Source organism: Caretta caretta, chromosome 3 (genome assembly GCF_965140235.1).
Source record: "Caretta caretta isolate rCarCar2 chromosome 3, rCarCar1.hap1, whole genome shotgun sequence".
Classification (NCBI taxonomy): Eukaryota; Metazoa; Chordata; order Testudines; family Cheloniidae; genus Caretta; species Caretta caretta.
In genome coordinates, this window is record NC_134208.1 from 4,793,551 (window position 1) to 4,805,710 (window position 12,160).

A 12,160-nucleotide genomic window follows, 5' to 3' on the forward strand; every position below is an offset into this window, starting at 1 on the left:
AGTACTCAGCAATTTTGAAAGCCAAGCGCTTGTGGATAAGTGACTTCAGTAAACAGCTGCAGCCAACATTAGAGGCCATCTTTAAAAATGGAGGTCTTACCCTCTTGTGATCCCCAGTTTACCAAGGATGAATTAATCTGTTTGTAGAGCACTTTGAGTGCCTGAGATTAAAGGTCTTAATTAGGTGTCTTAATTAATTTAGGGTACAGATTCAGTCTGACCAATTCCAAACGTTCAAAACTCATACGTTGGGTCCCCCAAAATCATGAGCTTGGGTTAAAAATCAAGAGATTATAAAATAAACCAACATGGAATCCTTTTTATTTGGCTCCTGGTTTTGGAGCCTTTGGCGATCACAATTTCAAGCTCTCCTCTGCCACCACAAGGGTTAGACACTTACTTTTTTTTTTCACGTGAGGGCTGAGAGTCTAACGTAATCACCTCCAGGAGCTGGAGTTTTAGAAAAAAATGCTAGAGATCGTGATAGAATTGTGAGAGTTTATGGTGGGGTAGCCCGCCCCCTTAAGGGCAGTACTGCCTACTGGCCAGTCCACCCTGCCACCTGGCATGGCTCTTTAAGGGTTGAAAGCTCTGATTATAGATATAAGGACCTGGGAGATACTGGGAGAGAGGACAGGGTCCCAGGAACAAGAAGGGTTGGGGAGGAAACCCTGTTACTGTTTCTTCAAGGGCCTGGGGCCAACAGCCTTGCAGAGATGATGATAAACTGGGAGAAGGAGGCCCACTTAAATGCTCCCTCATCCCCCATAGCAGGGCAGATGCCCACTGAAGACTGAGAGATAACCCTGAGGGGGAACGCAGCTTCGTGCGTAGGCTTCAGAGGAACCTGGAAACCCTGAAGCACCTTTTGTTTATTTGGGACTTTTCGTTTGGTACTCTTTTGCATGAGATTTTCCGACAAACAAGCTCCAAGGAAGGTAACCTTGAATCAAGGGTGCCTGAATGGAGCTACTGGCTTCCTGAGGAGGGAAACTGAGGCAGGGAGTACCCGCAGCACCACGCTAACTCAGCTTGGGGCACTGCAGGACACTGCCGGGCAGGCACACCCTGTGACAAAGTTGGCTACACTACAGATTTCCTGTGACTGCTTGTCTAATGGAGCTGCTGTGGGGCTGACAATTGTAAATACACCTGGAATAAGGGGGCCAGTTCCCTCATCCCTGCACAACTCCTGACACGAAAAGGGTCAGGACCCTTGGTTCAATAACAATATTCCTTGGCCCCACCCCAGAGCCCACACCCCCCTGCACCCCAACCTCCTGCCCCAGCCCAGAGTCCCCCCCAAACCCTGAATCCCTCAGCTCCGGCCCTACCCCAGAACCTGCACCCCCAGCCCAGAGCCCGCACCCCCCTGCACCCCAACCTCCTGCCCCAGCCCAGAGTCACCCCCACACACCCTGAATCCCTCATCCCCGGCTGTACCCCAGAACCTGCACCCCCAGACCAGAGCCCCCACCCCCCTGAACCCCAACCTCCTGCCCCAGCCCAGAGTCCCCCCCCACACACCCTGAATCCCTCATCTCTGGCCCTACCCCAGAACCTGCACCCCCAGCCCAGAGCCCTCACCCCCTCCCGCACCACGACCCGCTGCGCGGAATGTAGTGAGTAGGGCCTCAGGGAAGGGACGAGGAAGGGGACAGGACCTTGGGGAAGGGACAGGGCTAGGGTGTTCAGTTTTGTGCAATTAGAAAGTTGGCAACCCTACCAGGAGAGCGACTGTTGGCAGCGTGTTGACTTTGGAGATTTGGCTCGAGTCCCGTGGGTTAAACCCTTTCACAAACTGCAAAGGAGCAAGACCAGGGAAAGGGATCAGCCGATGCGGTTGCCCTACCTCCGCGGAAGAGCGGGTCGGTGTTTCCATAGGCACCTGGCATCGGGGAAGCTCCATAGGGATGTTTGTGTGTAAGTGTGATGTGGGGCCGGGCTGCGGGTTGCCTCCATTCACATGATCTGCCTGCACATTTTAAATTACTCCCAGCAGGGGAGAGAATAAAAACATACAGACAACTGACATGAGGCCCACCCTGCCTTCCAAGCGTTCCCTTCCCCACCCCAGAGCTCCGCGCATCCTGTGCTTTGACAGCAGGCAGATGGCCTGCTTCCAGCCCGCCTTGCTCTCCGGGAAGAAGACTGTCAATATTGAGAAAGCAGAGGGTTTTTTTGGAAGATGGACGGGTGCTGCATGGATCCTGTAGGTGATCTATACGTGCTTGCAAACCAGTCTGGGTGTCACAGCCCAAATGGTCTCTTAATTCATGCTCCGGTCGGGGTGGGGAGGTGAGTGTGAACGGAGGACGGAAGGAAGACACTGGCTGGATTCTTTTGTAAACTGTCGAAGGGACCAAGTTCGAGCTCTGCTTCCATTTAAGTACCCAATGCTACTGCGCACCCATAGTAAATGCTGTAGTGAACAGGCTGCGGTGTATGCATTAACAACACCCTCTGCTGGATTGAATGAGACCGGTGCTGACATGTGTCTCAGTGACCCTATACTATGAACTCCCAGTGGAGATTCTCCTTTGGCTGTAGAGCCCAGGGGTTTTGAAACAGGAGGAGCTGGGTTCTATGTCCCTTGTTGCTGCAAAGTTCTGGGAGGTCCTTCTGTGTTCTAAGTCTCCATGGATTCGGGGATGGAGAGGAGTGAGTGGGGGGCAGGGTCTTGGGGGAAGGGGCGGCGCAGGGGCTGGGCATTGGGGGAAGGGGCAGCATGAGGGCAAGGGCTCGGGGGAAGGGGCGTGGTGCGGGCGGGGCCTAGGGACAAGGGGTGGCACGGGAGCAGAGCCTCCGCGGGAAGGGGTGGCCTGGGGGGCAGGGCCACAGTTCTGGCGCCGGTGCCCCCCCACTTTTAGGGAGTTTCCACCGCGCCTGCCTCTTAGTCCAGGGCAGGGTATCTGGGGCTCACAGTTGCTAGCCTGATTCTTCCCCCCTGGCCCGAGCTCGTTCTAGCAGTAAGAACTCAACCCCGATCCAGTACTGCACCCCAGCTGTGTGAGGTTTCTTTCCCCACTGCAACTATCGCCCGCTCGCTTTCCTCCAAGAAGTATGCGGACGTCTCACGATGCCTCGTGGGAGATCTGAGTTCAGGAGTGCTCTCGGGAAACTCACTGGCACAGTTGCTAGGCTGCTAGGGGGGTAAAAGCCTACTGCCACCGGCTGATGGAGCTCTTCCTGTAGCTCAAGTGATAAAGGCCAGGATTGCGATGCTGATGGAAAGGGATTCAAGCCATGCTGATGACCCAGGCAGGGGGAGTTCTTAGGATCAGCCTCTCACGCCCCCAGGCTGACAAGGACTATCAGGCCTGTGGGAATCTGGTGCACTGGAGTCCTGCCTACTTGTGCAATTGGTCAAGATCCCAGGTAGCCCTGTGGGTCCGAGTCTTGGGAGATGCGGCTGAAATGCACACAGAGATCTTTGTGATGATTAATAATCACGCTTATTATGGTGGTGTGTAAGGGCCAACCAAGAATGGTGCCCCACTCTGCTAGGGGCTGTACAAACCTTCTGAGCATCCCAGCCAGGCCCAGAACGATGGCGTTTCTCCAGAGTTGTGTGGAGTCAGGACTTGATTTCCATGGTGTCGGGTTTGGGAGGCCCATGCTGCTCTCCGTGGGAGGCCTCTCAAACTAAACAAGAAGTGGATGGGTTGTTTCTTCCAAGGGTCAGAGTGAAATCAAAGGCCCAGACCGCCAAGCGCTGCATTGCAATTTGGCCTTGGGGCAGCTGGGAACGATTGCAGTGGAAGTGGCTTTGCAAAACATTCGGGTGGAAACAGCCCAGCCCACAAAACCAACACATCAGCTTGGGACCGGGGCAGGTCAAGGCTGCTCATTAATCCTCCACTTGGTATGCCTTGGCCTGATGCAACACGGCCCTCTGGAGCCAAGAATTACTCACGCTGCGCCTGGTTGAGCATGGGGTACGGATACACCCAAGGTGCCAGGCGGTGGAGTAAACAGATAATCCTGGAAACATGCTGGGGGAATTAAGGGCTTTCTGAGGGAGATCTCTGAGGCTCAGCGACGGAAGGAGGAAGAACGCGGCCGCGGAAAAGCAGAGGAGGCTCTGACCCACTCGTTACGTTTTGCCTTTCTGTAGTGCCTGAAGATCTCAAAGCACTTGACAAGCATTAACTGATCAAGCCTCACAACCGCCATGGGAGGGAGGTACAGTTGTTATCCCCTTCCTAGGAAGATGGGAAAACTGAAGCCCGGGGAGATTTTTTTTTGTAACATGACTTGCTCAAGATGATGCAGCAAGTCAGTGGCAGGGCCAGGAATAGCCCCTCACCCTCGGTAGTCCATCACTTGACTGGTCCTACGCGTGGTCACTAAAGGCAGTGCCCAGGGCTGCAGGCTGACAGCTGCCCTGAGGGACGACTTAGTGAAAAAGTGAGACAGAGAGGGCGACCACAGCTGGGCATTTGGGTCTTGGTGAGTCCTAGATTTCAAAGCCAGAAGGGACCACTGTGATCATCCAGTCTGACCCGCGTTTCCCGCCCCTCCCTCCCCTGGATAGCACTGCCGGAAAACTTCCCTGCATTGATCCCTGCTGGAGCTGGAGCCTGGCTTTTAGAAACCACCTTAAGCAGCTCATGCGGTGCCACGAGCATTTTCGGCCCCGCCTGGCTGAAAGAGGTGGCAGCCCAGAGACGGCTGCGGAGGCTCTGGTACGAATGCGGCCTTCCCCACCCCTTTCCGCTCCTCCCCGGAGAGGGAGGCAGATTGGAGGCGCCTTTACCTGCCAGGATGAAGACGCCGACGAGGATCAGGAACACGAGTAGGTAGAGTCCGACCACCGCGTACTTCAGAGCCGCGATGGACCCCAGCCGGCCACAGCGCCCCACTCCCCTCCTCCTGACGCCTGGACCTGGCGGGGGACAAAGACCTGTTAGGAACAGAATTCTCCTCTCCTCTCTGCTTGCTCGCCCTCAGCCGTCCTCATCCAGCTCCTCTGCAATGCTAAGAATGAACACGTGTGGAGGAAAACCCGCTGGCCCCAGAGTGAGGTGAAAGCGTGGGAGCCTGGGGGCTGGCCGTAAAGGCTCATTGCGTGGGACCCAGCCAGCTTCCACTAGCATCAGTGGGGGTGGATCAGACCTGTTTTGTGGGGCAGACCCAGTGTCCGAATCACCGGGGAAACGAGAGAGCCAAAGAAAAGCGGGAGGGAAAAGGAGAGAGGGAGAGAAAGAAAAGAATGAAAAAGAGAAGGAGGATGAGAGCCGTGAATATGCCGACAGCTGGCCCAGTGCAGCGGTCAGATTGTCATCACCCAGCAGCATTGGGAAACGTGGCCAGCCGCGGGCCCAGAGCCGGGGCAGCTCTGCGGCTGGGATTTTGGAAGGAAACAACCAACGGGTTAGGGAGGGAGCCGGGCGGTCTCTCCAGGGGCACCTCAGCGCATTGCAAGGCAGGAGCAGAAGAGCCAACTCGGCCCTCTTCCCCTCCCCTGCCACACCCCTCCCGTCTCTGTAAAAACCTTTGAACAAAGGTTAGCGGGGCCGCCTCCTAGCAACGCTTGGGAAATGCCGAACACGGTGAAAACCAGCCAGTGGGGAGGCCCTGCAACATCCCTGGGTGTGAACCCCACCGGGCAGCTGGGCAAACTCTGGCCCCGGGTCCTCTGCAGCCCTGGGGCGGAGGATGGGACAGCATCCCTTGTGCTCAGCGGAGCAGAGGGAGGAGCTAGGCCTATCTGTGAAGCACCCTGGGGTGGGGGCAGTGAACTGGCCAGGGCATTTACAGCCACTCCCCTCCCGTTGACATCTGGAGCCTGGGTGGGATTGGGGGGTATGGCCACCATTCCTGCCTTGCTCAGACCCCCACCACCCGAGCTGGCAGGACTGAGTCAGCCGTCCCCCCTTCAAATGGCAGCTGCCTCCTGTGTGGACATAGGGAGGAGAAGAATCTCAGTGATCCCTCTTTTCCCGTCCACACAGGGCCAGCCGTGACTCGGTCCAAGCCAAAGCACGTCAGCGCGGGCACTTGGATGGCCATGGAGCTGGTCACAGCACCTAGCCCAGCGCTAACTCCCAGAGCTAGGCCCCCAGCGGGGCGACTGCTCAGCAATGCATCTCACACCGTGCGCATCTCACACCGCAAAGTTTTCAAGCCCCGGACCTGCCAGACCGGCTCTGCCAGGAGACCACCAGCCATGCCCCCGGGGCCAGGCACAGCACGAGCCTCTGCCTTTGAGAGGGAGCAGGGAACAAAAGCGCCTGGCCTTGAGACATGAGGCAGGGATGCAGCAAGGTCCCGGCAACAAATACATCACATGCCTTCGAGAGGGCGAAAATAACATGGGGCCAGCTGGAGCGCAGATAAAACAGAGGGGAGAGAGAGAGAGAAATTGACGAAGACCTGTGCTCGGGAAATCCCGACAAAAAGCCCTTTGTTTACTGCTGTCCGGAGGCGCAGAATGTCCTTCCGCAGTTATTGCAAATCGTTATTTCTTTGTGTTACCACAGTGCCTAGGAGCACCAGTCATGGACCAAGAGCCTGTTGCGCTCGGCACTGTACAAACACCGGACAAAAAGACAGGCCCTGCCCCCAGGAGCTTACACTCCACATATCTGACAAGAGACCACAAGTGGATACCACAAACAGACTGGGGAGCCCCTCTCGTTACATCGCACCTTTCATCCTTAAATGTAGTAGAGGCTGGGTCTATTCAAGTGTCTCTAACGCACCATGAGTGTGGTCATCATAATCATACCTAGCTCTTATATGGCGCTTGCATCAGTAGATCTCCAAGCTCTGTACAAAGGAGGTCATTAGCATGACCCCATTGTACAGATGGGGAAACTGAGGCACTGGAAGGTGCAGTGACTTGCCCAAAGTCACCCAGCAGGCCAGTGATACAGCTGGGATTGGAACCCAGGTCTCCAAATCCTAATCCAGGAGCCCACTAGGTCACACCGTCTCCCCCGAGCCCCAGTACTTAGTCATTTGCTAGCCCTTTGCAAACACTAAGCACAGCCTCACGACAGGGACTGCAGAGATTGGGCTGCATTATCAACACCATTTTTATGCAAGGGAAAACGGGCCCAGGGATTAAGTCTCCAAGTCTCCGGAGGGAATCAGTGGCCAGATGGATACATGAGCTCAAGAACTCCTGGCTCCTAGCCCCTGTGCTCATTCCACTAGTCCATGGCACCACTCGCCCAGGGCTGGGAGACCTCCCACCCCCTTGAGGTTGCCAAAGTTAGTGCCAACTAGGAAGTGATCAAAGACTTGCTAAAACCTAAGGATGCTACTGCAACTTTACCTCGTTGAGTGGAATTTAGTTGGACTGAGACTGGACACATCTCAGGGCAGGGGCCTTGTCTACCCAAGTGTCTGTCCAGCACCAAGCACAACAGGACCCTGATCCCAACAGGGGCCCATTACTTAGGACAATTCTATCTATTGCTAGCCCCCTAGCCCCATCAGGCTGTACCTGGATTCTGCAAACATACCAGGAGCACGTCGCTCGGGCAATAGATGACGAGTTTCTCTGTCCCACCAGCTGTTGCAGGTCTTGTACCTCTCGAGGAGGTCTGACGGCTGGCTGCTCTTGAGCCATCTCTACCCAGGGTGGCCAGGTGCCTGGTTTTCGACTGGAAAGTCCATTCAAAAAGGGGACCTGACAGCGTCCGGTCAGCTCCACTGACCGAACACCCAAAGTCCAGTTACTGTGGGTGGGGCAGGTGGAGGCGCTGGGTCATCACCCGCGCCAGCCCCCACTCAGCTGGGGCCGCCTCCTACCTGCATCGGGCGGCTGCACCTCCCAGCTGCAGCAAAGCAGCCGAGGCCCTCCTGCGAGGGATGGGGGGCAAGAGGAGAAGACGGGGTGGAGCCTCGGGGGGAAGAGGCAGGGCCGGGGAGGTTCAGAATTGTCCGGTTTTTAAATATTACCAAGTTGGCAACTCATCCTCTACCGGGGCAGGCACACATTGCAAGGGGGGCTCCACAGCCAGTCCGGCTTCCTAGTGCTCTGCGGCAGCACTTGCATGTGGGCAACCCCTGGCCACAGCCGCTCCGCTAGTGACGCTGTGGTGGGAATCACCAGCTCTGCGGATCAGAGAAGCTCTCCTGGAGCGTCACGTAAAGAGACAGGCGGGGTTACCCTGACGCAGGCCTGTCGGTTCAGAGCTGTGCCCAGTGATCAGCTCCGAGACAGTCAGCTTGTCTCGTCCAGCCTTCAGTCTGAGCTTCTGCAGCACTCAGAGACTTTAAGGCCGGAAGGGACCATCGTGATCATCTGGTGTGACCTCCTGCACATCGCAGGCTACAGAACCTCACCCACCCACTCCCGTACTGGACCCCTAACCTCTGGGAAGAAGGGCAGAGGGTTTGGGTGCACGGGGGTGAGGGCTCCAGCTGGGGGTGCGGGCTCTGGGGTGGGGTGTTACCTCCAGCTGCAGTGTAGGAGTTGGTCTCCACCCCCCCACACACACTGCTTCCCCCAGCTGCAGAAGAATCAAGGAGTCTCTCTCCCATTCTCTTAGCAGTTCCTGAGACCTTACCCTTTCCCTTGGGGGTCCCAGCATAAAACTCCCTCCTGCTGCAGGCAAATACTTTAACCTGAGCTACACGGAAGAAATCATTACCAAGGAGCAGGTCGACTAGGAGGTGTTCCATTACCCCACACTCAAAACACTTTCCAAACTTTCCCACACCACATGGATTTTAGCTAGTGGTATGAGGAATCTGCTTTCGCCCACCCCCACAATCTCTGCCATTTGGGCAGGCAACATACTGGCCTTTGGGACCACACTCTGCTTAACCAGAGAGATCTGGACCCCTGTATCCCTCTGCCCCAAGTATTCCCTGCCGTGAATTTGTACAGCCTTAACGTGCTCCATATCTGGTTCTGCAGAGGCTAACCTCACGAAACCAGTATGATAGGTTCCAATTGCCTGGGGGCGGGGGGGCGGGGTGTTCTGTATTGAGGACAGCAGAACTAACATGAGCTATTGGTTGCCTGCTTCCTCCTAGCCCAGGGCATCTATTCCTCAGGGGATGAGTGGAATTACATCGATAGCACCTTTGGGGCTCTTCTCCTTTTACAGGAGATTTGGGATGAGGGTTAGAGGAATGTTTTTGGGTAAGAGAATGTTTAGGCTCCCAGCCCCCTTCTCTCTTCCCAGGGGCAAAATGGGATCCTCCCTCCCCACCAGCTTTAAACCCTCTTTCTGGGGCCTGCCCTCGATAGACACCCGCTTATGTTCGAAGGCATCAGCTAAAAAAGCCAACTCAGCCCCAGACTTTACATCTTTGTTGCTGCTTCACATCAGCCAGACACACGCCTAGGAAACGCTCTTGAGCAACAAGATCCAACATTCCCTCAAAACTCGCCACCTCTTTACCCCTCACCCATTTTCCCAACCAATCTTTCATACTCCTCATTACTCATCCCAATATCCCTCTTAAGATTCCTAAATGTAACTCTGTATATTTCAGGGGTAATCTGAAAACTTCGCAAAACAGTATCTTTAAATTTATAATAGTCTAAAGCATCTTCAATGGGCATTCCAGTGAATACATTTCCAACTTTACCAGTTAATTTCGCAGTCAGGGTAGGAACTCTCTTATCAGCAGGGATTTCATATATCACACGCGGCCTGTCAAAGGCAGTCGGATATTCAGCAATATCCTCCTCCTCACTGTATGGAGGACATAAGTGTTCCCATTTGTGGATTTTTGGAGTGATGGGAGTCGTTGGGGTCGGGGGCCTCTGGTTCTGCTTCTCTAGCAGGTCCAGTTGGTGTTTTTGCTCTCTTTCTTCCCTCTCTTTCTCTTTTTCTTCCATGGCCCTTCTGTGTGCAGCTTCCTTCCTGGCTGCCTCTTTCTCTTTTTCTTTTATCTCCAGTTCTTTCAGTTGTAGTAATCTCTGCTGCTCCCCCTCCATTTCTGCAGACTGAAGCCTAAAAAGCTCCAACTTTGTAACTCCTTCACTGCTTTCACTCATTTTCCTGTTTTTCTGTTCTTACTTCCCCTTCCCAAAATAAGCAAACAGAAAATAACAAAACTGTGACCTCCTCCTGACTATTCTTAGCCACTGCATGTAAGACTCATTTAAAATCACAAATATCAGTGCTTAAAGTGTGAACTTCACTTGGAGTAACAAGCCGCACATACACCCTGCTCGCTGCCCCACTGTGATGTTCCCCTCTGGTGTTATCCAGACTGGTGATCTGCTAGGCCTCTCCAATCCTTGACTCTGGAAGCCAGCCTGACCCTGCTCTGCCATGAGAACCCCACTCCTGGGCCATTCACGCACAGCCTCTGACATGTCAGCTGCTCCTTGGATTAATCAACCGAATGGCACTAGCCAATATCTCCGGTCCCAGACACAACCCTAGGAACCTCCACCTTGCAGGGTCCAGTTATGCCGGCTGGATGCTGCAAGCTTATATAAATTCGTCAGTTTAACAAAGAAATTGGTATGTACCAGGCTTGTTATCCCAAGGGGAGTCTCTGACACATTGCAAACCAAACGCACTGCTTCAGGTAGAATAAACAAACAGATTTATTAACTATAAAAGGTAGATTTAAGTGATTATAAGTCAAAGCATAACAAGTAATATTTGGTCAAATGAAATAAAAGCAACATGCATTCTAAGCTGATCTTAACAGTGTCAATGTCCTTAGAAACTCAGATGCTTCTCACCACAGGCTGGCTGCTCTTCGGCCAGACTCTCCCCTTTGATCAGCTCTTCAGTCACTTGGTGGTGGTGATGTCTGTAGATGTTGGTGGAAGAGAGAGAGCATGGCAAAGTGGCTCTCCCTTTTATCATGTCCTTTCTTTCTTCTTGGCTTTGCCCCCCCCGCCTTCAGAGTCAGGTGAGCATTACCTCCCTGCAGTCCCAAACTGCCCAAAGGAAGGGAATGACTCCCTCGAGGGTCCAACAGATTCTTTTGTTGCTTCCTAAGCCAGCGTCCATTGTTCTTGGAGAGTTTTTGCCTGGGCTTGCTTTAAGCCACGAAGATCCTTTTTAAGCCTCATGACTATATACATGAAATTATAACCTATAACCTCACTATGACATGACTATGACATCACTATAACAGCCATGCTCAGGGCATCATGAACCTTCTGAAGACACGCACCATGACAATCTTTGCACTGGGTACCACACAATCATTTTATAAAGATGAACATGGGGGTGTAGGGTGTTCCTCCAAGGTACAGAGCATCACACTGGAGATGAGAGGTTTGGGGTGTGGGAGGGGGCTCAGGATTGGGACAGAGGGTTGGGATGCAGGGGGTGGTTTGAGGGCTCCAGCTCGGGGTGCAGGCTCTGGGGTGGAGCCAGGAATGCGGAGTTTGGGGTGCAAGCTGCCCCGGGGCTGCAGCGGGGAGAGAGGACTCTCCCCAGCCCTCTCTTCCAGCAGCAACACCTGGGCTGAGGGAGAGTGTCTCTCCCCACCACAGCAGCTCTGGGGCTGGGGGTGGAGCCAAGGGAAGGCACCTCTCCCCACTGCAGCCCCGGCACAAGTGCTGATCACCTCAGGAGGCAGTTACTTCACAATCCAGACGCTGCCGGTGGCTGCTGTCCTTCGCACAGGAATACTTGGTACAAGGAGCTGGCTCTGAAGTGACCCCGACTGGTCCCACTGTGTCTGTTCCCATCCTAGTGCTGGCTCGGAGGTGATATTTTTGCTCCATGTGTTTTGATGAAAATTATTTTGTTCCCCCCATTTCCGTTGAATTTTTGGGGGGCTTTTCATACATTCCAAGGGGACCCCCGAGATCAGCTAGTCTGACCTCCCGCATAACAACAGGCCACAGGCCGTCCACAGAACAACTCCTGTTTGAACTAGAGTGTCTCTTTTTAGAGCGGTTAAAACATCCCATCTTGACTTAAAAATTGCCGGTGTTGGGGAAATTGGTCCAATAGTTAATTACCCTCCCTGTTAAAAATGTATGTCTTATTCACAGCCTGAGCATGTCTGGCTTCAACATCCAGCCACTGGGTCTCGTTAGCCCTTTGTTGGCTAGATTGAGGACTAAGTATTTGTTCCCCATGCAGGTACTTCTGGACTGTGATCACATCACCCCTTCATCTTCCCTTTACTAAGCTAAACAGACCAAGCTCCTTGAGTCTATCACCATAAGGCAGGTTTTCTAATCCTTTAATCCATTCTCATGGCTCTT

General features: G+C 54.0%; 1 protein-coding gene across 2 annotated transcripts in view; it reads right to left on the reverse strand.

Moving 5' to 3' along the window:
• SCARA5 (scavenger receptor class A member 5) overlaps nucleotides 1-12,160 on the reverse strand; it is a 137,392-nt gene that overhangs the window by 104,496 nt on the left and 20,736 nt on the right. Inside the window, exons 1-2 of one of the 2 annotated variants that reach the window (XM_075126292.1) lie at nucleotides 9,559-9,925; nucleotides 4,760-4,888 (exon numbers count right to left, since the gene is read on the reverse strand). In XM_075126292.1, coding sequence (XP_074982393.1) covers nucleotides 4,760-4,888; nucleotides 9,559-9,910 — 481 coding nt within the window. In that variant the 5' untranslated portion in view covers nucleotides 9,911-9,925. Of the gene's footprint in view, nucleotides 1-4,759; nucleotides 4,889-9,558; nucleotides 9,926-12,160 lie in introns of those variants that run through there. The other variant, XM_075126293.1, reaches the window with a different exon arrangement.